The sequence below is a fragment of the Miniopterus natalensis genome, chromosome 11, assembly GCF_054644295.1.
Source record: "Miniopterus natalensis isolate mMinNat1 chromosome 11, mMinNat1.hap1, whole genome shotgun sequence".
NCBI classification, from domain to species: domain Eukaryota; kingdom Metazoa; phylum Chordata; class Mammalia; order Chiroptera; family Miniopteridae; genus Miniopterus; species Miniopterus natalensis.
The window spans coordinates 73744390-73772335 of record NC_142091.1 but is presented as its reverse complement, the minus strand read 5'-3'; the positions used below and the strand labels follow the sequence as shown (position 1 = coordinate 73772335).

Genomic DNA, 27946 nt, shown 5'->3' with positions numbered 1-27946 from the left:
TCAAAATTCATCTATGTTGTAGCATGAATCAGTAGTTCATTCTATTTTATTGCCAAATAGTATTCTACTTTTTGGATATACCACATTTTATTTACCCTTCCATCACTTATGGACACTCCTGTTGTCTCTAATTTTTAGCTATTATAAGTAATGCTACTGTGAACAATCATGTACAAGTTTTTATGTAGACACATTTTCATTTCTCTTTATACATAAAGAGCAATGTTTAAACTCTGTGTAATTTTTTGACGACTGCCAGACTGTAAGAGTCAATACAATTAGCTCCAAATATTCAAATGATGGTAACTAATTTCCGACTAACATCTTTGGGCACCTGAAATTACTCTGACTTCTCATAAGTCCATAGTCAAGAGTCTGTAGGAAAAGGTGAGCATGAATAAAATAGAGAGATTAAAAGGCCAGAAAAAGAGAACACTATACCTTTATTTGCTCCTTGAAAACACCAAAAAGTTTCATGGGACAAACTAGATACAAAAGCTAAAATTACAGTTATTTAAGAGAAAAAGAGGTGCTAAATATCAACTAAGTGCGTCCATATATTGAGATTGGATGTATATAAATGGGAAAGTTACAAGACCAAGTGAAATTTTTTGTCAACTTTTCCATTCTTTCGAAGTTACTTTGGAAAAGGCTCTTTCTGTATCTTCTGTCCTCTCTCATGATCCATTGTAAAAAAACACACACCCACATGAGCTCTTAACTACATCAGCCAAATAATTGTGATCTGTAGTCCAAAACAGCTTCATCACCAAACAGTCAGAAAAGTTTCACTGTCAGTAAATATCACAATTGCCTGGGGCAGTGGTATCTTGCAACAAGACTGTTCTTTTAGGGCTCCATGGTCCAATCAGGTAACGACTGACCACATGTAGTTACTAAGCACTTAAAATGTGGCTGGTGCAACTGAGAGACTATACTTACAATTTTTTATTTAACTTTAATGAATTTAAACTTAAAAACTGCAGCAGTGGCCCTGCTGGGCGTGGCTCAGCGGTTGAGCGTCGACCTAGGATCCAGGCGATCGGGGTTCGATTCCCGGTCAGGGTACATGCCCAGGTTGTGGGCTGCAGCTGATCAGTGACTCTCTCATCACTGATGTTTCTATCTCTTCCTCTCCTTTCCTCTCTCTGAAATCAATAAAGATATATTTTTTTAAAAAAACAAAAAAAAACCCTGCAGCAGTGGAAAAATTTTTTACATCGATTACATTTACTTTAGATAAAGTAGGTAAATAAAATATATATTTAAAATTAATTTCATCTGTTTCTACTTTTTTTAATGTAGTTATTAGAAAATTTAAAAGTATATACGTCTGTTAATATGTTAAAAACCAATGGAGCCCAGCCGGGCATGGCTCAGGATCCAGGCGATCGGGGTTCGATTCCCGGTCAGGGCACATGCCCAGGTTGCGGGCTCGATCAATGACTCTCTCATCATTGATGTTTCTATCTCTCTCTCTCTCTCTCCCTGTCCTTTCCTCTCTCTGAAATCAATAAAGATATATTTTTTAAAAAAACAAAAAAAACCCCAATGGATTGTAAACTTTAGATGATTGAATTTATATGAGTATATGGTATGCAAATCACATTTCAACAAAGTTGTTTTTTACATTGTATTTCTTTTCTTTCTTTCTTTTTTTTTTAATACTCACCGGAGGATATTTTTTCCATTGCTTTTCAGAGAGAGTGGAAGGGGGAAAGAGAGAGAGAGAGAGGGACGGAGGGAGGGAGGGACGGAGGGAGGGAGGGAGGGAAACATCGATATGAGAGAGACATCAATTGGTTGCCTCCCGCATGTGCTGGACCAGGGCACAAGCCTGCAACTGAAGTACGTGTCCTTGGCTGGAACTGAACCCAGTACTCTTCAGTCTGCAGGCTGATGCTCTAACCACTGAGAACACTGGCTAGGGGTTACACTGTATCTATGTGACAGTGACAGTTTCTCCATTTCTGAAGTTACCATGAGTCAATTACAGTAATAATGAGAAAGGAAGAAAAGAGAGAAAATTGTATTTATGTCCTGTTTGTTTACAGCCTTTGTAACAGACCCATTTACAAACAAGGCAAGTGAAATTCTAAAGTTAATAAAAAAGAGAATCATCTACTGAATCATGAACTTCACTAATCAGAACTGACAGTTATCAGTATTAGAAAATGTTCCATATGAGGATGGAAAGGAAACAGAGTAAGAAGACGAAAAGAAACATGCTAGTCCAGGGCTACAGTGCAGAGGACCAAGGAAGTGCCACAACTAACACGTAGTAAAATGTTCACTAAGTGTCAGGTGAAAACACAGAAAAACTGATGGACGGACGGATGAACGGACAGATGGATGAGCAAATTTGGGAGTAGAAAGAGAAAAGGAAGGATAGTAGGAAAGAAAAACATTTCAAAACTTTTTTAAAAGCCTCTACTATATGGTTATAAAAGCTACTGAAACTGAGTTCAACTTACCTATCAGCAGATCACCTGTCTGGGGAAGTTTATAACCAAAGACAAGCAACATGATTAACAGAGAGACTTGAGAACAGAATCAACAGAAAAGGACCACAGAAAATATGCATCAGACTTTCAGTATTTGGTGGAATATGCTATGAAGTAAACACATGCCATTAAAATCCAAAGGCATTTGGTAAGAGTTCTGGTAGTTTATCAAAGGATCATGAAGCAGTAAGGCATGTGATAAGAGCTTTTTGATTATTTCAAGGCTAAGGCAGAAAAGGCTACCCCCTCTATCTATCTCCACACTATTAGAGAAATCAATTATACTCTCATAAATGTGTCTCAGCACAGGAAGGAAAACCAGCTCAGTTTAAATTGTATGGCAACCAAGACAAACGGAATTTAATGTTATATGTATCCCTCTGAGAAGGAAAAAGAAATGTTGGCTTACTATGTAAGGAATTCTCTGGAGTCCTAACTTATCAAATTACTTGTGCCATTTACATAGTAAGAACTTCACAAAATGCAGCCTCAGTAATTGCAATTTCATAAGCAGAGTATTAATGCTGGCTGACAACATCCTTTATCATTTATTAATGGCAAACAGTAGGCTCTGACAGGGCGGTTTTCACACTTAACACCAGGAATTGTCTCTGGAGAATGTTAGGTTCAACTCAACTTAAGGAAAAGAGATTACTTTAAAAAAAAAAAAGGGGGGCAATAACTTTCAATAGAGTATAAAGAGAAAAGCCATTGGTTGTTAAGAGAACACAGTAAAATATTTGGGACAAAGAGCAAGAGGTGCATATGGCTAGAATGGGGCGACCTACAAGGAATTGAGAGGTGGTCAGATTAGCAAGCGGGGGCAGGCAGTCATATCACATAGACTCTTGTGACTACTGGAAGGACTCTGGGTTTTACTTTAAATTAAATGAGAAGGTACTTCATCATCTTCCCATCTGCTGCACCTGGGAGGTAACATTCCCTTAAAGAGTAAGCTTCTGAAACTGTGGGATCTTTCTGTATTTTGTTTGGTGCTGCCCCCGACAAGATACTCAGATGAAGCCTAGAGGCAATGGCTGGAAACCCAACTATAATTAACCTAGAAATGTATTTTGCTAGAACTAACACAAGTCTACTTAGATAAAAAGGACTGCAAACTCACCACATCTTTGGGAGATGAGAGAACAACAGTTTTGCACATGGAGAAACAGGTACAAAGAAAAGACTTATCCATGTTTTTAAAGGCAGCCTGAAAGTGAAATGGGAAGAAAACCAAAGGACTACTCCAAATGCCTGAATCCATAAGGAAATGCTGCCTTTCTATGGCACCATGGAAAAAGCTAACCAGAACATGTATCTCCCAATAAGAAGGGAGGAACAATGCTTTGAGAAAATGCAAATATGAGACACTCTCATCTAAACCAGTCCTTTCCACCATGCCTGTTCATGCTCCACTTCAACTAAAAGGGCTTTTGTCCAAATGAAAACTTACAAGCCCAAATCAGGCTCTAACTAAGGATGCTTACAAGCTCATTTGCTGCTGGAAGGCATATTGTAGCAGCTTACCGTGGGACAAAGTGAAACATCGATCCATAATGCCCACCAATCTTTCCAATGCCAAGAATCCATATAAGCTCTAGTTTCTGATTACTGCATTACTAGAGATCCACACTGAAGGTTAGATTTCTGGACATGGTGCAGAGATGGGAGATGGGGAGGGCGGAAAGCATGGAAAAATTACGTATTTGAGAAATTATTATTGAAAATATGAGAAAACAATGGAGGCATACCTCGTTTTATTGTGCTTTGCTTGACAGCCCTTTGCAGATATTGTGCTTTTTACAAATTGAAGGTAAGACCCTCCACTGGCAAAAAGATTACAACTTGCTGAAGGCTCAGATGATGGTCAGCATTTTTTAGTAATAAAGTATTTTTCTGTTGTTAATCCTCACCTGAGGATATTTTTCCAATGATTTTAGAGAGAGGGAGAAAGGGGGGGAGAGGGAGGGGGAGAAAGTGAGAGTAACACTGATGTGAGAGACACATCAATTGGTTGTCTCCCATATGCGCCCCCACCAAGGCTAGGAATTGAACCTGCAACCCAGGTAGGTGCCCTTGACCAGGAATTGAACCCGTGACCCTTCGGTGTGTGGGCCAATGCTCTCACCGCTGAGCACACCAGCCAGGGCAAGTGCGAGCATAACTTTTATATGGACTGGGAAAACAAAACATCCCTGTGACTTGCTTTATTGCAATATTCACTTTACTGCAGTGGTCTGGAACCAAACACACACTATCACCGATGTGTGGCTGTATTATTAAAAAAATTTTGGAGAGGAAAACCCACTGCCTTAACACAATGGCTTCGTTTTTGCAGTATCCTCTGTCTTCGTCCACATTCATGTTTGAGAGGCAGTGTGCATAAGATTTTGACGCATCATAAACGTGCCCACATTTCTGTGGCCTTCATAATTACTGGTGCTTTGTTTGTTGGTTTTTTGTTTGCTTATTATAATTACTAGTTTTAATTGCTGCTTAAAACTCCACTGTATTGATGAAACAATTTTCTAAACTTTGTTTAGAAAATTATAACAGATTTACATAATAGCATCACTGTCACCTAAAAATACACCATCCTTGTACCCCCCCAAGAAGCTCCAGTGTCTAACGCAGAAAAGGAACAAAAAGACTAATGCACTCACTCATTCAACAATTTTTTACTGAGTGCCTAACAAGTGTCTGGCACTGATCCAGGCACTAGAGACAGAGCAGTGAACAGAAGACACAAAGATACCTGACCTTACCTCTGGTAGTGTGAGAAAGACAATAAACAAAATAACAACCAAACAGCAATCAAACAGGAAGAGAAATTAGTAGAGAAACAAACTTTTCTATAAAGGGCCAGCGAGTAAATATTTGGGGCTTTGCAGGCCACAGGGTCTCTGGTTGCAAGTACTCAACTCTGTCACTGTAGGGCGAAAGCAGCCATAGACAACATGTGAACCCATGGATGTGGCTGTGTGTCAATAAAGCTTTAGTTACAAATGCTGACTTGGTTTGGTGACCCTGTTCTAAATGGCTCAAAATGACTACTCAAATACTGTTAACCAGAAATCCAGGGAATATACACATGCCATCTGTATCAACTGGAAAATCCCATTGAGTATCCCCTGCAATGACTCATACTTGCCATTTCCTTTCCACTTTCACTGACACAGCCCTGAATCAGACTTTTATTATCTTTCACTTTTGCACATTTCTCTGCTTTGCACATGCTGTTCCTCAACCTGAATTCCATTCCTCTTTTTCACCACCGATTACAATCTTCTCTGTGAAGTCCAGCTCAACTGACTGTAAATTAGAAATTAAGCACTTACTGTTAATTATTCTAGGAGGGATAATGGTATTGTTGTTATATATATTTTTAAGTGTCCCTATCTCTTGGAGATACATATTGAAATTGTTATAGAAGAAATCCTATGATGTCTGGGATTTGCTCTGAAATAATCTGGGGGTGAAAGTGGGAGAGGGGGTGGGGAAACAGATGACACAACCTTGAGCTGATAATGAAGCTTGGTGATGAATTCATAGGGATTCAACACCCCTTTTCTCTATTTCTGTATATTTAAAAATTTTCCACAACAAAAAGTTGAAGACAAAAAATTCCAGTTCCAGTGCCAGATTCTACAAAGGAATTAATGCCCTTTTCTCCTATACCACCCTCAACATGTACCTCTATTTCTTACTGATTTCAGTCAACTTTGTATTGCTGTTAGCTGTTTACAACAAGATAGTGAGCTCTTTAAGGACAGGCCTGTACCATATTAATCTTTGTAGCTTTCCCAGCATACTTTACATATAATTGACATTTGATATTGTCTATCAAAGTTATCTGAAAAAAAAAAACAAAAAACCAAAACCAAAGAGACTAGAAAAACAATAATAGAAGCACCTTTCACTCCCCCTCCCCAATCAAAATTAAAAAAAGGCCTTTTATCATTTCAACTGGACCATTTACAAAGAGCTCATGGGCTATCTCTAGCTTTGAGTCTCAGTAATTCATCTAAAAACAGAAAATAACAAGCATTTCCCTTAATTTTCCTGGGAGGGGGGAGAAGGGAGGGCTAGGGTTTTGCTCCTAAAAAGGAGATGGCATTACTATTTTCCACTACTGACTTTGAGCCCATCAGCATTTCAAACATCCTCATGACCCTGATGGAATCAGTGTGGTTATCCAGGCTTAAGAGTCTCAGTAGAATCATGAGTCTGTCCTACTCATTGTGCATCCATTACTCAGGGGTACTACAAGTCCTCTCTCTAACATAAGAGAATTCAATGATGCTAATTACACATGATGTAGCCTATGTTGGTTTCACTTGACAGATCAAGGAAGTTCCAATCAGGTAGCTCTGGTTCAAATTTTAAATGTCTTAAGTGTCTCCAAATGACTAGCAAACTCACACTGCTACATTTAGCAAAAAGTTCTCTCAGCCTGTATTACATAAAATGAAAATAAAAACTCAGCTTCTGAAAAAAATGGACAGCTTTTCAAGAACAGAACTTAATTGTACCAAGTGTAAATACACAGGGTCCTGGACTGGAAGGAAGAAATCTCAGTCACTTTCTGGGTCTACACTAACAAACAGCACACATGGCAAGACACAGCTCTCTCAAGTGATCATCTATTTCATATCTTTGTCTATCAGCTCCAACACCAGTCCTACCTTGGGCTTGTGCACCTGTCCTGTGTCTTCAATTGCATGGTAAGCAATTTCACTGTATGCAAAAACGTTCATTTCCCAGACAAAACCAACCAATGCACCTCCCCACGCATTTTTCTAACTTCCGTCTCCTCAGATGACATCTGGTCTACTAAGTGCTCCTTTCTCTGTCTCAATCCACCTACCTTTTCTTTAAAGCCTCTCCCTCTCCATACCTACTCCCTGCATCCAGTCTCCTATCCCTTCATGATCAAACACCCAAATCAGAAAACAGATTACGTGCAGCCATTAGGAAGAAAGTACGCCCTGGCCGGTCTTGCTCAGTGGTTAGAGCGTCGGCCTAGGTTCAATTCTGGCCAAGGGCACATATGTACTTTGGTTGCAGGCTCATCCCTGGTCCGGTCAGGGTGTGTGCAGGAAGCAACCAATCCATGTGTCTCTCTCACACAGATGCTCCCCCCCCCCCATCCACTCTCTCTGAAAAGCAATGAAAAAAATATCCTTGGGTGAGGGTTAAAAAACACATGAACCAAACAAAACAAAATCTATTGACTCACTGTGATTTCTACAAGGTGTTCAGTGAGAAAAGCAAGATGTAAACATCAGTTTCAATATGATTCCATTTTTTAAACAATATCCCCAATCCACTGTATGTATATGAATACACATTTCCATATTATCTGAGAATGGAGAAAAATATAGAAAGATACACCTGGTAGGGGGTGGTGCAAAAAGAGAAAGTGGAGAGGAAAGTGGAAATAAGGCAAGCAAAACAGAGTAACAATAGAATTCACTAAACAATACATATATACATGGTATAATCCTTTTTATGTATCTCTATAAAAGTATACATAAATATACTTTAAAACTTTTAAACAACATGAATTAAAAGTACTAAACAAATTCAAATGTACAAATGGAAAAATCTTCCATTCATTCAGAAAATAAAATATTTAAAATATGTACTATGCCAGTTTTAAAACATGTCTACAATTTCTTTGACAGTCTTCTCATGAAAAGGCAGGAAAAAATTCCCCTTCCCTTGAATATGGGCTGAGCTTAGTGATTTCTAATGAATAGAATGCAGTGGAAATGACAGTGTGACTTTTACAGCCTAAGTGAGAAAAGGTGATGTAGTTTCCACCTGGCTCTCATGGTGCTTGCCCTTGGAATCCAGCCACCATGATGTGAGGAAGCCCAAGAGCCACATGGAAAAGCCACCTACAGGCAGCCACAGCCCTGGCTGCCAGACATATGAGTGAAAGAGCCTACAGATAGTTCCAGCCCCCAGCCTTTGAGCCACCCAACCAACATTAAGCAGAGCAGTGAGGATCCTTGTGGAGCTCTGCCTAAATTGCAGGTTTGTGTGCAGAACAACATTATCCAGATTTTAAGTGACTAAGTTTTAGAGTGGCTTTTTACACAAAAGTAAGTAACTGGAACAAGTACTATTTAATATTTTACAGAATAAATTGGGCTGCTTTTCCCTTTTCACCTCTCTTGTCTTAGGGGTCACTGTAAAGCAGCTTACCATTTGTCTGCTTTCCTGCTTCTACCTACTATGCTAGGTGCTGGGCTGGGATGCCAATATGCAGACAGAGGAGAAGGCCAACGTGGTTGGGAAATCATTTACAATAAGCAAATAAGTAAATTAATTGAGCAAATAATATATTGAGGATAAGGAAAGCCAGGTTTCTCACTCTTAGAAAAGGTACTCACAAACATGGAAAGGGGTAAGACCGGAGAGAACTCTGAGGTATTATACTGGAATTGAAAATATCAGTTTGAACGCATGGATTTTTTTATGGTTTAAAAACCATATGATTTATCTACAGAAACAGATGCAGAAAGAGATGAAAGTGTATGTAGTATGTGCTGTATATACATACTTACTTTTCCTGGCTTAGTCTGCTGAAAGCACCTAGAAGCACTGACATCCTGCAGCAATGAGTACAACAAACTCGCAAATCTTAGTTCCTAAATAGCATCCTCCATTAAAACAACCAGGACTATTAGGGCAAAGTGGACTACTTAAAAAATAAAAGAATCAAACACTGAAACTTCAAATAAAACCAAAAAGCAATTTAAAAGAGCAAGCATCTGCATTCTAGAGGTAACACTATGGAGGCTCGGGCTGAAATTCAATTTCTTATGAGCACCGAGCATACTCTTTATTAATACTGCACAGATAGTATGTCCTTCTTCCCTCACAACTTACACTCCAAAATCCTATCACCTTTTTATCCAGTAACAGACCAGGTATTTCTCAATCCATTGACTGGGAGGCCAGGGTTATAGTGAATTAATATGAATGAGAATTTAATTATAATAATGTATCACCTATATGCACATGGAAACTTTCTCCTTTAAAAATTTTTTTTTTTTTTTTTTTTGAATTTCAGAGAGAGGCAAGGAGGGGGAGAGAGAGAAACATCAATGATGAGAATCACTGATCGGCAACTTTCAATGAGGAACATAAACTTAGATTTTATGGTAATCCTCAAAGCAATGCTAAGCCGTAAAATGATGAAAGAAACAGAAAGTGAGTAGTTTGTCTACTTTCATTTGAAAACCAGAATTAAGACAGGAATCCCAACAGAGTAGTACTCTTGTTGGCTTCCTTTAAACACACAAGCTTTTAGAAAACAGATGCCACCTTCCATGAATAAGTTATCTCTATACCTCAAAGAACCCCAAACTGGGAAGAGCCAGACTGTTTAGGAGGCTTCATCTTGGTAATTCTGCCTACGGTCCTGGCAAAAGAACAGTTAGTAAATTCATGAACTGACACCAATGGCATTTCTATAGTACTCTAAGACTTATAAAGCATTTATAAATTGACTCATCTGTTCTTCCCAACTACCCTGAGTAGTCAGCTAGATAGTAATTTTCATTTCGTTCCATTCTGATGAGAAAATTAGAGCTCAAAGGTAACTCCAAATCACAGTTTTTGTTAAAGGAAGGGTTTAATTCTTCTGGCTCCAAGTCCAGTGTTCAGTCCACTCTACCAGTATATCTGTGCAACCAGAAGTCCGTGAAGATTAACGATTTGCTAATTTTTAAAGTCTAGATTATAGATGGCAACATGTGAAACTGTTGTCTTACTTTTTTAGGTCTCTTCCTAAAACAAAAGTCAAACACACTTGAGGACATTTGAACAGTCTTACATTTATGGATTATAATAACTGTAATAAAGGCAAAATGTCTTTAACAGTGAGTCTCAACAGAGTAATGGTAGTAATGCCTCTAGGGTGCTTTCTGGATTGTCACAATGATCAGGAACTTCACTGACATTCAGTGGGGAAAGATACAAGAATGCCAGACATTCTACAACATACAATTCCTTTAAGTCCTGCACAATTAAGAAATGACTAGCTTCCTACGTAATTTCCAACATTCTTGTAAGTGAAAACATTCCGCCCAGGGCAGAACCAGGTTTTGTGGAGCCTAAAGCTCATACAAGCTGAAGAGTCCTCCATATGAAAAAGCATACAAAATTACAATTACAAAATTAGGTATAGGACTTTAAAATATAAAATATTTAGGAATACATCTAAAGAAAGATGTACAATAGTTCTATACTAAAAAGTGCAAAATCAATTCAAAAAAATCTAAATAAACGGAAAAACACATCGTGTCCATGAAATCAAAGACTATTTAAAAATTTTTCATTCTCCCCAAATTAATCCAGAGTCAATGCAATCCTAATAAAATTCTCAAAAAAATTTTAAGAAGGTTGAAAAGTTGATTCTAATTTTTTTTAAATACAAAAAGCAAAGTCTAGTCAAGGCAATCACAAAGCAGCACAAGATTGAAGACTTAGACCACCAGGGAACAGGCCTGTTACAAAGATATGATAACAGAGACGGGGGACATTAGTGCAAACACTGACAAGCTGACCAATGGTACAGAACAGAAAGTCTAAAAGATAAACTGTCAAGATGGCATGCAGAGCAAGGGGAAAAAATGATCTTTTAAATAAATGGTATAGGGTTAATTGAATATCCACATGGGGGAAATCTATCTTAACCCCTCACAGCACATATAAACATCAATTCCAGATAGCCTGTATACAGATCTAAATGTGAAAAGTAAAACCACACAGCTTTTAGAAGAAAATATAAGAGAACATCTTCATGACCTTGAAATAGATTAAGATTTGTTAAACAGGACATAAGAAGCACTAAATATAAAGGAGAAAATTGGGCTAAATTAAGATTAAGAGTTTCTGTTCATCATAAGACACCATTAAAAGGGTATAAAGGCAACCCACAGAGTAAGAGAAGATATTTGTAAGAAAAAAACCTACAAACCAATAAGAAACACAGAAAACTCAATAGAAAAATGGGCAATGACCTGAACAGACAATTCATAAAAGAGGGTATTCTAAGTGGCTGATAAGTTTATGTAAAGGTACTCAACATCATAAGGGAATGCAAATTAAAACCACTGGAGAAACCATTTTACCTCCAACCAGAATGACTAAAATGAAAAAGGCAAAGAATACCAACTGTTGGTGAAGATGTGGCACAACCTGAACTCTCACCCATTGCTTAGCTGAACATACCTATACCCCCGATCCTGCCATTCCACTCCTGCTTATAAACTCAAGAGAAATGAAATGAAATACATGAGAGTGCTTACATCCACCAACAGACATGCACAAGAATGTTCATATAGCACTATTCATAATAGCCCCAAACTAGATGACCAGAAGAATGATTAAATAAATTGTGATACAGTCACACATGGAATGCTATACAAGAATGTATGAACTGCAACTACATGCAACAGTTGAATGAATCACACAAACATCAGGTTGAGCATAAGAAGTTAGATGCTCCCCGGCTGGATAGCTCAGCTGGTTAGAACATCAGTCGGATACTCCAGGTTACAGGTTTGATTCCCGGTCAGAGCACATACAAAAATCAACCAATAAATGCATAAATAGGTAGAATAACAAATCGATCTCTCTCCCCCACCCTTCTCTCCCTTCCTCTCTCAATTTTAAAAATTTTTTTAAAAAATTAAGTCAAATGCAAGAGTGTACATTGCATGAAGTACAAAAGCAGGCAAAACCAACACTATTAGGAATTAGGATACTAGTGACTTTTTGTTGAGGGGAGAAGTAGTGATTAGAAGAGGGTAAGGCAATGTTTTGGGGTATTATTGGTAATGTTCTGTTTCCTAATATGAGTGCTAGTTATGTATATATGTTGTTTGTAAAAATTCGTCAACTGACTTATTCTATGTGTACTTTTCTAAGCATGCATTAAACTTCAATAAAAAGTCTTCTTTAAAAATCAGGTGTAGGGCCCTAGCTGGTGTGGCTCAGTTGGTTGGGCGTCCTGCGTACCAAATGGTCGCTGGTTCTATTCCCAGTCAGGGCACATGCCCGGGTTGTGGGCTCAACCCCAGTATGGGGTGTGCAGTTGATCAGTGTTTTGCTCTCACATTGATGTTTCTCTCTCTCTCTCTTCCTTTGCCTTCCTTTCTCTCTAAAAATCAATAAAACTATTCTTTAAAAAAAAAAGTGTAGGACCATGAAAGTAGCCTGTATACATGAAGGGCCTTGAAGCTTAAGCTTCATTAGCTTTATAATAAATCTGGCTTTGGGGGGGGATTTGCTTTTGGTCCTGCTGGACACATATTTATGTAAATAAAACCAGGGTATAATGATCTAAGCCTAGAACGAAATAGAGCTTTACACTGAAACTCCATTTTCCACCATTTAATATACAATGAATTTCCTAAGAATGTAACTACTGGAAAATAGAGGAAAGGCTGTATTTTGTTTTGTGTAGAACTTGATGAAGATTTATTCACCATTCTAGAAAATCATACAGGGGCGGTATTGCCACATATCACCTGAGTCACCCACGCAATACACCTGTGTCAGTCTCTATTTATGGGTGTCATGTTCGAGGAGATAAGCTATGTGTACCTGCAAGCACCTGAGGGCTATAGTTTCTAATGTGCTGTGAACATTTCCAAACGTCTCCTGGGAATTTACATTTAGAAATAAGTATTAGCCCTCCCTTCATTTTTCCTTTATATTACAATTCAGATGTTGTAGGCATGTTGGTAAGTTTTACTGTCTGGGAATTTCTTTTCAGGATAGAAAGGGGGCCATAAAGTCTGAGAGTGCTCGAGAAGCAGTTACAAACCATCAGCCTATCAACAAAAGAACTGCAAGAGATTCTAATTCCTGAACTCAGTAGCTGTTCTTTTATGCTACTCACATTATCTGAATCACAAGTAATATACTTATCTAAAATGTAGGAGGAGGAGGGAAAGAATGAAAGAGAGAGAGAGAGAAAAGAAAGAAAAAAAGAAAAGAAAACCCCAGCTGTCCCTTTCAAGGGCAGTCACCTCTATGCCCATCATAAACTTGATTTAGACGCTGCGAGCAGAACAAGGGGAAAATGAATTAAACTCTGAAACCTAACCGAGCACTTTTCCAGTTGGAGCCAATCTGGCACTCTCAAGCAAAGGGCTCCATTATTTTTCAGTTCTCTTTCAAAAATAGCTCCACCTTCAAGATTACACAAATTAGATCATTCTGCAGCAAGATTCCTCCTTACAGAGCAGCTCCTAGGAAGCACAGACAGGCCGTCTACTGTAGCAAACCAGTCATTTAAAACGAAAAACAAAAAAACAGATGTGTTTTACTTTTCAGTTTCACTGGCTTAGTGACAAAGGATATGTGCTATGTTGTTAATGGCTTCTGCAATAGATCTCTCTCATCCAAAACGATTAAATAAGGATCACAGAGGAGATACCAGACCAAGTAATGATGACAGCAGAATAACAAGGGATGTTCAGACTCAGCTACTCCAATAGTTTCAACATGGCCCACAGCATAAAAAAGAATTCATCTAGATTTTAACACAATCGGTTGCCAGCCTACAAATTATCATTATCCAGTAAGTTCCCAAGGAAATCTATTTCCAACTAATTACAAATAGCAAAAAGAGAAACAAAATTCCTCAAGAGCTTTGAAGAGTTTTGTGACACAGCTCTTTCTCGCATAAGGTCACTTAAGATAAAGAGATGACAATAATAAATATTTTGGTAAAAGAAACCCACAAAAATGACAAAAGGAAGTTAAATGGAACTTTGAAGTCATCCTTGAATCCTTTACTTCTATCATACCCCAAATCTAATTCATAAGCAAATTCTTTAGTCTTGAAAATATACTCAGAATCTGAAGTCTCCTCCACCGCTGCTACCCTGGTCCAAGCCAACATCAGCTCCCACTACATCATCATAATACTCCTAACTGGACTCCCTGCTTCCACTCCTGCCCTTCTCTACAGGCTAGTCTGCACACAGCAGCCAGTGGGTATTCTAATATAGAAGTCATTATCATGCCTCTTCTCTGGCTGAAACCCCCAATAGCTTCCCATCTCACTCAAGGTCAAAGCCAGAGTGCTCCAACGGCCTACAAGATTTGGTCCCATTTACCTCTCTGATTTCCTCTCCCATTACTCTCTGTCTTGCTCATTTGGCTCCAGTCCCTGGCCTCCTGGATATTCCCGGAATCTACCAGTACTTGCTGTTTCCTCTACTGACTTGCATAAATGTATGCTCCACAAGGGCTGCTCACCTTCTGAGATCTTCTAGATCACCTTATTTAAACTGTAACACTTCCTGCTCTGCTTACTCCCTTTTCCCTCTTTAATTTTCCCTGTCCGACATACCTTATCATTGGCTCATTCATTTGCTACCCAACCTGCCCCTGGACGGTAACCCTCAGGAGAGCTGAATTTTTGTCTGTTTTGTTGACTGCTCTCTCCTCGGTGTCTAAAATGGTCACTGGTATATGATGTATGCTCAATAAGTATCTGCTGACCAAATGAAGTTACTACTAGGTAGAGTTATAGAGACTTATGCAAACCCTCATGGTGAGGTGAAGCCAAATAAAAGACCAAATTCTAGAGCCAAAGCATTTAGGGCTCATGGTTTTAAAGAGATTAGAGTAGCTTGCTGATATTTTTCCTCCAGATATAAGAATAGGGGGAAATACTTGAATGGGCATCAAACAAAACACAACAAAACTCAAATAGAGCATCACCCCAGTCATTTCTCTATAAAATTTTCTCTTAAACCAATTCAAATCAGATGACGCATCACCACACTGAGACATGCCATTTATCAGTGAGGCTGCCTGAGAACTAAACAAAGATATCACCTGGCATAAGTCCAAAGCATACCAAGCTAATCTTATGCTAAATCTTAGTTTAGAAGACCATTTCCCATTTCCAGCCCAAGCTTCTATTTCTCCAATGAGATTTCCTTTTCTCCATGGAAAGAAAAATCAACGGGAAAGATTAAAGGGCAGCGCACTCTCCCTCATAGAAGTACGCCCAGCCTTTCCCCTCCCCTCTTCTTCCCCCACAGGCTGCACCTCCTAAACTCTAAGGGTCCCCGCAAGACTTGCAACCACAGAGCAGTGGGCAGTGGCAGCTCATCCTGGGCTAACCCCCTGAACCTGTCTCCAAGGCCCCCTTTTCTCTGACTTCTCAGTGAGTCACAGCAGCCCCACCTGGGCTCTCCTGCTGCTTCTTCAATCCTAAACCCTTTCTTGTTTCACTGTCCCCAGATTTAATAAACGTACTCTCAAAACAAAATAAAAATAAATATTAATGGGCAATGTTTAATAATATTATAGCTATTCTGGCTCGGCCAGAGTGGTTCAGTTGCCTGAGCACAGTCCTGTGCACTCACTGAAAGGTTGCCAGTTCGATTCCTGGTCAGGGCATATACCTGGGTTTCAGGTTTGATCCATATGGAAGGCAACCAACCAATGTTTCTCACACTGATGTTTCTCTTTCTCTAAGCATGTCCTCAAGTGATGATTTAAAAATAAATTTTTAATGATGTTATAATTATTCCTATTATAAGTGTGTGTGTTTTTTAAGGAAAGAGAGAGGGGATTATCTACAAGTAATAAAAACAAAGCGAAAATGATATTACATACAGTTAATGAACAATTCTCCCCATTAAAGACACGGGCATAAACAATTTATTGCACACTTTGGTGGCAGGGAGGAAATACAATTAAACCATTAATAGCCACAGGAGCTTTTACGCTCCCAGAGGACCTCGGTTTCCAGAGTGGCTTATTCACTTGCATCTGCAGCAAGCACGGTGCATGGCGGGACGACAGAATGCTGCAGGCCACTTCCCACATCTTTTCATTTTGATGAGGCAATTTTATTAAACAACAGACTTAAGGTAGATAACACTGCCACATTCTATTGGGTAGGAGCTGAAAATACCAAAGGAAAACCTAGCTGGGAAGACAATGTAAAAGATGACTAACATGAATCAGGCCCACCACAGGTCTACAAATACACCATCATGATCCCAGCCTCACTGGCATTACCCAAAGATGTCAAGGTAATGAACTCGATGAGTACAGATGGTCAAACATCTTGCAAATGTTTTGTTTCTCTTCGTAACAAATCAAAAAGGCCAAAAAAAAGGTATCCTCGCTTTTAAAATTAGGAAAAGTGACTTGCCCAGAGGTAATCAAAAAAATTAGCTATAAGGTTATAGGGCTTTATTTACTAATCCATAATACTCCAACTCAAACATAAAATTTGACTTGTATCTCTAACCGTATCTTCAACAGGGCTTCTGACTCCCTAAAGACTTTAGAAGATTAAACCCCGACCCTAAACTCACTAGCAATCCTCCCTCTCTGGAGGGCAACCTAAACCAAGAAGTAAGCAAAATGTTTCTTCTTCACTCCTGAAACACCCCAGCTGTGAGTCTCATGTTCTTGGACCAGACTGCCCATTACTCTTAGCTTTCTATTTAGAGCCCAGTGGTTCTTGCATAGTGCTTAGACAATGGATGCTTTACAAAGTGATCCCCTGATAGCTCAAGTACCCAGCTGGCGCCATACACACTTACTACAATATTACTGACTGTATTCCCTATGCTGCAGTTTACTGTCCCTTGATTTCGGAGCCGATTCATTCTTCACGTATTTGATTACCCAGTTCTTCAGCCCAGGGTGTATTATTAAAAGCAACAAAGCAGGAAGAAGGCATATTGACAGCCATGCAGAGAAACAAAGACAAAAACAAACTAAACAACCAACATGAGTTTAAAAACAGTTACACACCAGGTACCAGTCTACACTCTTCATTTCAAGCGCTGATGTTCACCAGAAGGATCCCCCTCATCATGATGAACCACACTTCAGAAGAGGTTAATCTGCTTTATGTGTTCTTAAGGAAGAGCCAGAAACATGTAAATATGTTTGCAGATTTCCAACCAAAATGAGAAAATAAAGTCTTGATGCTTATTAATGGAGAAAATTAACATATATACAAAGATCCAAATGTTTTACGATAAGCCTTAAATGTATTATCAGGTTTCTCCTGTGAAAGAAGAGTACAGTTTCTCTATAGTTTGAGACATAAAAAGGAAAGCTTAAGGAGACAAGAGAAAAATATCAACTCCATTTAAACCCTTAATTTTCCTTGGAGTGGCTCAGCTTTTATTGGTGATAAATGACTAGCTGTAAACCGGTTTAGTTACTCTTCTGGCTGCCAAAGCAGAGCTAAAGAAGTCAGCAGGTAGAATAGGGAAGCTGTCAAGTCAAGTAGGCTCAAAACAAAGTTGTGGTTTGCAGGCGGGGCCTGCACCATGTCTTCCGTTCATATACGCTAGCAGGATGTAGAAACAGGATTCCGACTCAGCCACTGCTTCAGAGAACCAAAATATTTTGCTTTGGCTTTCTAGTTTATTAAGCTTAGCGTTTGGCAGGATCTGTGTCTAAAGTGAACTCAAGACCTTGTAATGGTCCTGCTAAGGAAATCAGAGTATCAACAGAGTTGCCCTAATTCTAGAAAGAAAGCAGATTTTGGAGGGTGTGCAGGAGACAGAGAAGCTCGACTCGTCGGCATTAAGATAGCAGTAATAACAGTAATAGCTAATATTTTTAAGTATTTTCTATATGCCATACAAGCACCGAACTGTATTAATCTCATTTAACCCGCATAATAAATGAGGGACAGGGACGATTATTATGCCTTTTTTTTTTAATCCTTACCAGAGGATATTTTTTCCACTGCTTTTCAGAGGGAGTGGAAAGGAGAGAGAGAGAGAGAGAGAAACATCCATGTGAGAGAGACACATCGATTGGTTGCCTCCTGCCTGCACCCGGACCAGGGCTGGGGATCGAGCCTGCAACCAAGGTATGTGCCCTTGGCCAGAATTGAACCTGGGACCCTTCAGTCTGTAGGCTGATGCTCTGACCACTGAGAAAAGCCAGCTAAGGCCATTATGCCCATTTTAAAGATGAGAACATTGAAGCATTAGAGAGGTGAAATAATTTGCCCGTCACTCAAATGGTAAACAACAGAGTGAGGATTAAAATCCTGGCTACTGGCTCCAGAACTGACACCCACAGTCACTATGCTATAAATCATCTCACTGTCTGTAATTTGGTGATAAAGCAGCATTCTGTAATTCCAACGTGGTAACATATAAAGCATTAAATATTTTATGTCAACTATGAGAACCAGACAGGGTTTGGGGGACATCAAGTTTAAAAAGAGAAATAGCTCTGGTGTCAGACAATCATGAGTCATGAAGACAAATCCCTGCTCCACCTACCTCTGAGCAATGTAGCCTTGCAAAAATGCCCTCACTTCACTGGACCTTGATTTCCCTTTCTGGGAGAGGGATCTCAATACCCGCCTCTGAAGGTTACTGTAGAATACAGTAAGTGCTCAATTAGTCAGGTTCACGTCATTCAGGCATCAGCCCAAATGTTGCCTCACCAGAGGCCTTCTCTGGCCACCCTATCTAAAACAGCCTTTCCTCCAACACTCTCAATTCCCTACTCTGCCTTATTTTTCATGGCACTACTCACTACCTATTTATTAAAGATCTAGTTATTTACCTGTCTCCCTCCACTAGCATGTGCACTAGCAGAGAATAAACTTTGTGAACCTGTTTGCTGCCATTTCCCCAGCACCTAGAGCAGTGCTTGGCACATAGAAATACTCGATAAATATTTGTTAAATAAATGGTGTATAACAGACTTTCACTCAACAAACATTATAAATAAACAGGAACTGTTTTTCAACAAATGTATTTATTAAGCACCTACAAAGTACTACATAAATGAACAGGATTATTTCAAATGATGATAACTGCTGTAGTTGGTTTGGCTCAGTGGTCAGAGTGTCAGCCTGCCAACTGAAGGGTCCCGAGTTTATTTCCAGCCAAGGGCACATACTCAGCTCCAGTGCGTGCGGGAGGCAACCAATCAATGTGTGTGTGTCTCTCTCTCTGAAAGCAATGGAAAAAATATCCTCGGGTGGGGATTAAAAAAACACCACCACAAATGATGATAACTAGTTGTGAAGATTTATAAACTCCCAGAATGGACTGGGCAGATGAGGGCAGCTTTCAAGGTAGCAGGTCAATTGAATGATGACTTTAATGATACCCAGGAGCGAGCCAGACAATGACCTAGGGACAGAGTATCCAAGTAGAGAGAACAGCAAGTGCAAAAGCCTGAAGGCAGAGGTGACAGTGCCTAGGCCCAGCCTGCCCAGAGCTAACTGAGCACAGGGGAGAGAGGTAAAAGACGAGGGCAGAGACAGAGAAAGGGGTCACACCAGGAAGCATCTCCTAAGTCATAGAAAGGGGTTTTATTCAAAGTATGATGAAAAGTTATTTTACAGTGTCTTTTATCTTCACCCACTAGAATGTATACTTTATGAAATCAAGGATTTGATTTGTGACACATACCAGTTGGTCTATAAACATTGCTAAATGAATGAACTGGGAAGATTACGAAGAGGAGAGTGACATGATCTGATTTTCATTTTTAACTATCACTCTGAACTGCTACCAGTGGTTACCTTCCGGGAGGAGGCCAGGATGGCAGAGGATGGGTAGAATTAAAACAGTACCGTGCAACGTGTTTAAAAGGTACCATAAAGCAGAGAAACAGGAGGGAAAAGCTACTCTCTAAATCGTGAAGCCATTTCGTGTTTTCAAACAGACAGGAAAACCTAAGTCACGAAGGATCAAATGAATGACAAGTGACATCTTAAGCCTTCTGTGTTTTCTAAACTATTAAAAAAAACCTTCTACAAAGAATATCTCGCCTATGAAAAGAACAAAAAGAAATTCAAAGACAGACAGACAGACACAAACACACAAAATGCTTTGGAAAGAAAAAACACCTGCCTATATCGAAGCACAATAACCAGTCTAAATTTCCTCAGGGACAATTAATATGCCAGTTACATCCAAAACGTTACCTGGGGGAAGCTTGTTCACAATAAGGTTTTGAGATGCAGACTGTCACTTAGAGAAGTTTTGCAGTCTCCAAAGAGAGGAATAGGTATTGTAGTAAGAATCAAGTTTTAAAACATCTATCCTTTCTTATCTACCTTTATCTGTATCAGGTCACTAAAAAAAAAAGTAGTTCAGAGTAAATTCCTCGGTGTGATTTCTAAAATGCACATCACGGTTCTAAAAATTTTTTGCCAAAATAATCTATAGACTATAACCTAGTGTCTATGTTTACAGAATAAAAGTACTACAAGTGCTGAAAGGACGAATGAGACATATATTCTGGGAGTTCACAGGATCATGACTCCCACCGAGAAAAGAAGAAAAGTATTTAGGCTCAGAAAAACGGGTGAAGCTAGAACTAGACTCAGATATTCTGGTCTTTAGTGTACCTTAAAAAAGAATCTACACAAACATTAAATACATAAATGTGCCATTATCAATACTACCTTATCACCGGGGCCTCATCACCCACCCACCACCAGGAAGCAACGTTCTGGAACATTCTCCAGTCACCATTTTTGCTATCAATAAAAATGAACAAGCAACTCAAGAACCAAGAAAGGAAGGTAATGAGCGAAATGAAATTTTAGTACTCCATATCTTCACCCATTCAATATGTACTTTTTTTACAGCTTTATTATGATACAAAATTCGTAATGTTCACTCCTTTGAGGTGTACAATCAAGTAATGTCAACATGTATTTTTAAATAAGTATTTTTAAACCAACATTTACTGGTATTTTCTGTAATACATGTTTATTGTAGAAAGTTTAGAAATCACCAAATAACATATAAGGACAAAAATTAGCATCACACATAATCGTACCATCTAAACACCATTTTGGAGTTAATGCTTCCGGGCGGTTTTCTCACCAGATATTAAGGCCTAAAAATATGGAAAACAAATGGCAGGGAAGCACCAGGATGCAAATTCCCTCCAGGCAGAAGTGACAGACTAGAAGAAAGGGCAAAAACTAACAAAACTAATGAGTCCTTGAAATAGCAAGAAGAGAGGCACTTTAAAATAATTTGAAGCCTGGCTGGGCGTGGCTCAGCAGCTGAGCGTTGACCTAGGATCCAGGAGATCGGGGTTCGGTTGCCGGTCAGGGCACAGGCCCGGGTTGTGGGCTGCAGCTGATCAATGACTCACTCATCAGGGAAAGTCTCTCCCCCCCTCCTTTCCTCTCTCTGAAATCAATAAAGGTATGTTTTAAATAAATAAATAAAATAAAATAATTTGGAAAAGGACAGAAATATCCCATTTAGTTAAATAAGAAGGAACCACAAATATTAATACTAGAAGTGCCATACTTAGAGATAATTTTCTCCCTAAAACTTTCTCTGGTCCTGGAAATGTTCTAGATCTGCCCTGTCCAATATGGAAGCCATTAGCCAAATGTGAAGAGTGCAACATAAAATGTGGCTAATGCAAGTAAGGAAGAGAATTTTAAATTGTATTGCATTTTAATTAATTTGAATTTAATAGCCACATGCAGCTAGTGGCTAAGGTATTAGCACAGCTTTAAAGATAAGACAGCTTATGACCTTAAGGCATAACCGAATATCAAATGGAATGTTTTAAGGAAGGAAGGGTTTTCTAGAAGATATATAAGCTAACTAACAATGTATCATCATTTACTAGCCTTCTTTACTGTCACCCAAGTCAGAAGCCAGTTACAGGTCTGCCTAAGTGGCTCCCTGAGCTGTGACTACACCTATTCTTTGGTTTGTAATAAGATAAAAGGGAATGCAGGTTCAGCAGGCTTCTAACCAGACAACTGGCCTGCGAGTGGCAGTAAGAGGGGAACACTTGACACATTTTGGCTTTCTAAAACCTCAGGAGCTCTGCTGGGTATTCTCCTACCAATCTAGAACCCAACAACCTTGCTCAATTCCAGCCCAATGAGCCTCTGAAGGATGATCTAAAACCAACTTGGACCCCTGTCTTTTCTCAAGAGCCTTTAATACCACCCCAAACCCAGGCTGGAAAACAACTAGCTCTTGCAATCATTCCCACATCTACCCTGGGTTCCCAAAGTACTCCCAGAATGTGATGCCGCAGATGCAAGCCAAGCTGACTCCAAATTTCAAAGGACGCACTGAGCCTTCAGGTCCAGGCCAAAACAGAACAAGGCCTCCTGGGGTGAAATAGTGAAAAGACAAAGCCCACACATTTTCTGATTTGCACCTCCCTCATGCACACTGGGGCAAGCACTAAGTTAACAGCAGTGGCCTACTGGCTCAGCTAAGAAATTGGAGAACTAATTTAAAAAGAAATCACATAACCACTAATGTGTCCAAAAGACCTGTAAATCAATACATGTAAAACGGATTCTGTGAAAGTCATTCTCTTTCTGCTTTAAGGAATCTGAGCTTCCACAGTTACAATGGATAATATTACCCTGACAGAGAGGATATCCTATTACAACACTCACAATGTGAAATTCCAATCTTCTAAGGTGCAAATATGCTTTAAAGACTTTTAATGCTAGGGAAATAACAGAAATTTCACCAGGTCTCTCTTATTTGGTCAATTATATTTACTTTATATCTATCATTTAAGTACTTTCTCCTGTGGATATATAAGTCCTATTACATTTATTTCCACCCACATCTTAGAATGGATGGTAAATAAAAGTATTCCCAATTAATGCATGAAAAAATCTAAGGTGTGGAAGAGTTTGCCCTAGTATACAATAAGAACACACAGCAATATATCCTGGCTTGCCTAGTGCTTTTGTGGTTAGAGGGACAACTGCCCCCAAGTACCTTCATGAAACACTTCTGCAGGCCAGTCATACCTAAGTCATGCCACCTCCTTTGGCTCTAACACTTTTGTACAATAAGGCTTAACTTCAGTATCCACTTAAAAAAAAAAATGGTAGGAGAAATGTGACTAATAACTACTGAACTCCTTCCCTAAGATAAGGATATGCAAATATGCTTTGTACAAAGACAAATGTGATACAGTCTGTGAGTGATACAACAGAGCACTTTTTGTCTCCTAATAATCAGTTTTATGCCACTGAGGAAATGTTATAGACTTGTGAAGTTTAATAATTTTTCTGCCTCTCCTACTTAAGCAATTCAAAAACAGAAAAGAACATCAGGGAAAACATCATGCAAAGACCGAAGAGAAGGGATTGATGAGAGACTCTTAGAACCCTTTCTTTAACATCAAGCAACATGCCACATGGTGCCTACAATGGTGCCACACCAGTATACATACCATGGACCACAGTCAACAGGTACTTCTTACTGTGGAGGAAAAACAATGCCAACTTCAAAAGCTGTGAATTTCATGAAAGAACTATAATAGACCTACCTGCTCATAACAGAATCATACAAGCCAGCTGTGTTTCCCAGTGATTACCTCTAGGGAATAAGAACAGATATAAGACTAGGGCTTTTCCTTTACATCTCCCATTTTCCTAGACTGCTAAAGTTTCTAATCATGAACATATATTAATCTTTTTATTTAAAAAATGCTGGTAAAAATTGCAATGCGTAGAATAATTTAATTATTTTAAAGCTAACTTCATGTATGTTCCTCATAAAAAGTTTTTAAAATTACTTAGGTTCTGAGGGAGTTTAGTAGATGTTAAATAAGAGCAGAATACATACCTGAAAAACAACTACAATACTCGTTTTTATTTAAATATCTAATATAGGAAAGGGATTTTTTTTCAAAAGCAAATTATATTTCTATAGGGATCAAGAAAAGGAGCATGACCACCTTTACACTCAAATTTCCAACTCTCTTCTCCGTACTACGTAGAGAATCACACTTCACATGACTGAATCCCACAAAATTCTTATATAGCCCAGCCAGGTGTGGCTCAGCAGTTGAGCGTTGACCTAGGATCCAGGAGATCATGGTTCAATTCCCAGTGAGGGCACATGCCCGGATTGCAGGCTTAATCCCCAGTCAGGGGTGTGCAGGAGGCAGCCGATCAATGACACTTTCATCATTGATGTTTCTCTCTCTCTCCCTCTCTCTGAAATCAATAAAGATTTTTTTTTAATCTTTTTAAATTCTTATATATAGCTAACCTCAGATCCACAATCATGTTTGCACGTCTTAAGTGTATATATTTCATGTTTGTGTCTCACTGAGTTACACGAGACCAGAATGTTAACCCTAGACTATATACAGAGTGCACAATGGCAATATAGTCTAAACAACATGAAAAAGTACACCAAGAAGACTTCAAATTAACCAGATGACTCTAATGATTTGAAGGGCCAATAGCAAGCCATTCTCTCCCCACAGGGTGTTATTTTCCATCCTGCAGACAAAACAGCATGCTCCAAAGAGCACAAGTGTTCCACAAGGAGAGAAGAGGCACAAGGGTGACGGCTGAAAAACAAAGTCAGAGCAGCACAGCTGACAATCTCAAGGACTGGTCAGTAGAAATGACATACTGCACACTCCCCGTAGGTGAAAACAAGCCAGGCTAAGCCTCTCACACCAAGTTAGCATAATAATTACTGATTTCATCAGGATGCCTGGCTGTTTCTTGGGCTAGTAACTTAAAACATGGACTTTTCAGTGACTAAATGGAGCAGACCAAAAATCAAAAGCAATCAGTGATTTTATTTACACCCCTACCTCCCATTGCACAGCAACTTTTTTCCAGTCAGCTCATTCCTTCCCAATCTAACAAGGTAGCAAAGGCAGCGTCCAAATGTCACCAAACACAGCAACAGATGTGAAGGAAGAACAGGCAAGCGTGTACTAACACACCAGGTCCATGTGGGAAGGGCGCAGTGCTTTTATGTTTGAAAGACACAGATTAAAATACTTCAGCTAGAGATGGGCCTATAAAAAAAGAGAGAGACCTGCTTAGGGCCAAGAGAGGAACACTTGAGTTTGGTAGTGTGCTACAGTGCTGGCCAAAGCAAACTAAACTAATGTGGCTCCTGATTACCCTAAAGGAAGGACAGAGAAAGTGTAAGTCAGTAAAATGAATGTTGAAACACAAAGGACCTGAAGAGTAGAGTGAGGCAAATGGAAAACAAAGTAGCATTATCTTTAAAAGTTCCAGAGCTATGTGCCCTGCAAAAACCCCTACATATAAGGACAACACAAAGAAACTTCTGCGGGGAACACCAAGAGTCCTGAACAAAATATTTAAGCATGACTGTTTATGTTAACAAACAGAAAACAACCTGAATGTTCATCAAAAGAAGAATTACGACATATTCATGTAATGAAATTCTATCCATTAGTGAAAGTATTTAAACTACATTTACCATAAAACGGTGAGTCTCACAAACCTAATGTTAAGTTTTAAAAAAAACTCACTAAAATAGGTCACAGAACACATACAGCATGATAGCATTTACATAAACTTCAAAAACATTAAAAACTTTAAAATATTATTTAGAGATATATATGATGAAACTAGTTTAAAAGACAAGGAAAATGATAAACACACAATTCCGAATAATGTTTACCTTTGTGGGGGAAGAAGAGGATGTCAGGAGGGGGGACCCTGAAGGCTTCAACATAATTGGTAATGCTCTATTTCTTACGCTGAGTCAAATATAAAGATGTACTTATCATTTTTTAATAGCATCTAGGATACATATATACATATACATACATACATGTAATTTTGTATGCAGGAAATAATTCAAAATAAAAGGGGGAAAAAGAAAAATAGAGAGTGGAACCAGACAATGTTCCCTATCCCCCACTTACACATCCATCTGCCCAAGGCTGGGCTAACACAGCAGAAAGTGAGCCCAAGACTCCAAAGCAGCAGAAGCAACTCAGAGGTGACAAAAAGATAGCCTCCAGGCACTTCTCTGGGCTTAATGGGCAAAACCAGCACCACGGAGTCTATTCAAGGGGTAAACTGTAAGACACTGGACACTGTCCCCAAAGAGCTATAGAAAGACTGCCTTGCCAATACAGAAAGAGAAAACATCCCAAACTCCAGCAAGCTTTTACCAAGGGAAGGAAAGTCCCCAGGGTTCCAACAAACAGGAATGAGTAGAATTTAGGAACAAGGCAGTAATTTTATGTAGCCTTGCAGGGCTAGGAGAATTTGTGACCAGTTAATGGAGGGGGAAGGAGGAGATGAAAAAAACACTTGAAGACACACTAAGACTTTTACAAGACCACAGAAGCAGGGGCAGAATGTGTGCAATGTGAAGTTCAAGTGAACATGTGTGCTGAAGACTAAAGGCCCCTAGGGTTACTTTATATGGCCTTTACCTGACAGCAGGTGACAGCCGAGCTTGGCAGATGCTGAGTATATTGGGAAATAATAGTATCAAAAGAGATCTATGCCACATCTATGTAATATATGTACAGCCCACGGGCACCGGCAAGGCATGGAAAAAGAGTCTGAGCTACGCGGGGAAACCGGCCATCAGGAAGGCCAGATTCGGTCGGATCCGCGAGAGGAAGGCCCAGGGCTGAAAATCCAGGCCCGCTTGGGGAGGGGAGGAGGGTGGTCCCGGCCCCAGACGGAAGGTGGGGCTGCCAGGAGAGGGCGGGGTCCCCGCGGGAGGAGTCTAGGGAGGCCAGGCACCCGCCAGGCCCGGCAGCGGGACAGCCGAGGGCGGGGGGGGGTTCTAGGGAGGGGGCACCCCCTTGGGCGACGGGACACAGGAATGGAAGGCGGCGGGGGGCTCGCACAGCCCTGGCCCGGCGGCCCCGGACCCCCGCCCGCCTCTCACCTGGGCACGCAGCTGGACGAGCTCCGGTCCACCTCCCAGGTGGCGTACAGGTTCATCTGCACGGGGGCGGCGGGGCGGCCTGGCCCCGGGCCGCCGGGAGGCGCGGAGCCCGAGGCCACCGCGACGGCCATGGAGGTGGAGGTGGACGAGGACGAGGAGGAGGCAGCCGCTGCCGCGGTGGCCGTGGACGAGGTGGCCTGGGCCAGCTTGGGGGGCGTCGGCTGCTGCGGCGTCGGCTGCTGCGGCGTCGGCTGCTGCTGCGGAGACTGGGCGACCCCAGATCCTCGCTGGCCGCTGCCGCCCCCGGCGCCTCCGGGACCACCGCCCGCCCCTCCGCGTTCCGCCATGGCCCGGCCGGGGCTGAGGGGCGCGGGGGTTACGGTAATCGAGGCGACGCCAAGCGGACGCCCAGGCTCTCCCCCCGGCGACGGCAGCGGCGGGGACTTGTCTCCTCAGCCCGCCTGCCCGGGCGCGCGAGCGAGCGAGAGGCTGCACGCAGGCGCGGGGCCTCCCGGCGCGCAGCCCTCGCGCTCGCCCGCCGCTGCCTGTTGCGGCTCGCGCCGCCGAGACAGAGTGGGCGTGTCCGGGGCGGGGGCGGGGAGCCCTGGCTCGCGCCGGCCCCACCCAGCGCGAGGGGCGGGGTCGGGCTCGCGCTCCCGGACCCGGGGTCTGCGCGCGCGCCCCTCGCCGCCTGGGAGAGGGGTCCGCGGCCCGCCCGCGCACGGCCAG

The 27946-nt window shown here is 40.6% G+C and overlaps 1 protein-coding gene across 1 annotated transcript in view; it reads right to left on the bottom strand.

Moving 5' to 3' along the window:
• The window catches only part of PACS1 (phosphofurin acidic cluster sorting protein 1), a 95067-nt gene extending 67488 nt beyond the window's left edge, over positions 1-27579 (bottom strand). Inside the window, exon 1 of the mRNA XM_087822007.1 lies at positions 27218-27579. Within this exon, the coding sequence (XP_087678133.1) occupies positions 27218-27564 (347 nt within the window). The 5' untranslated portion in view covers positions 27565-27579. The remainder of the gene's footprint in view (positions 1-27217) is intronic.
• Positions 27580-27946: the final 367 nt, after the last annotated feature.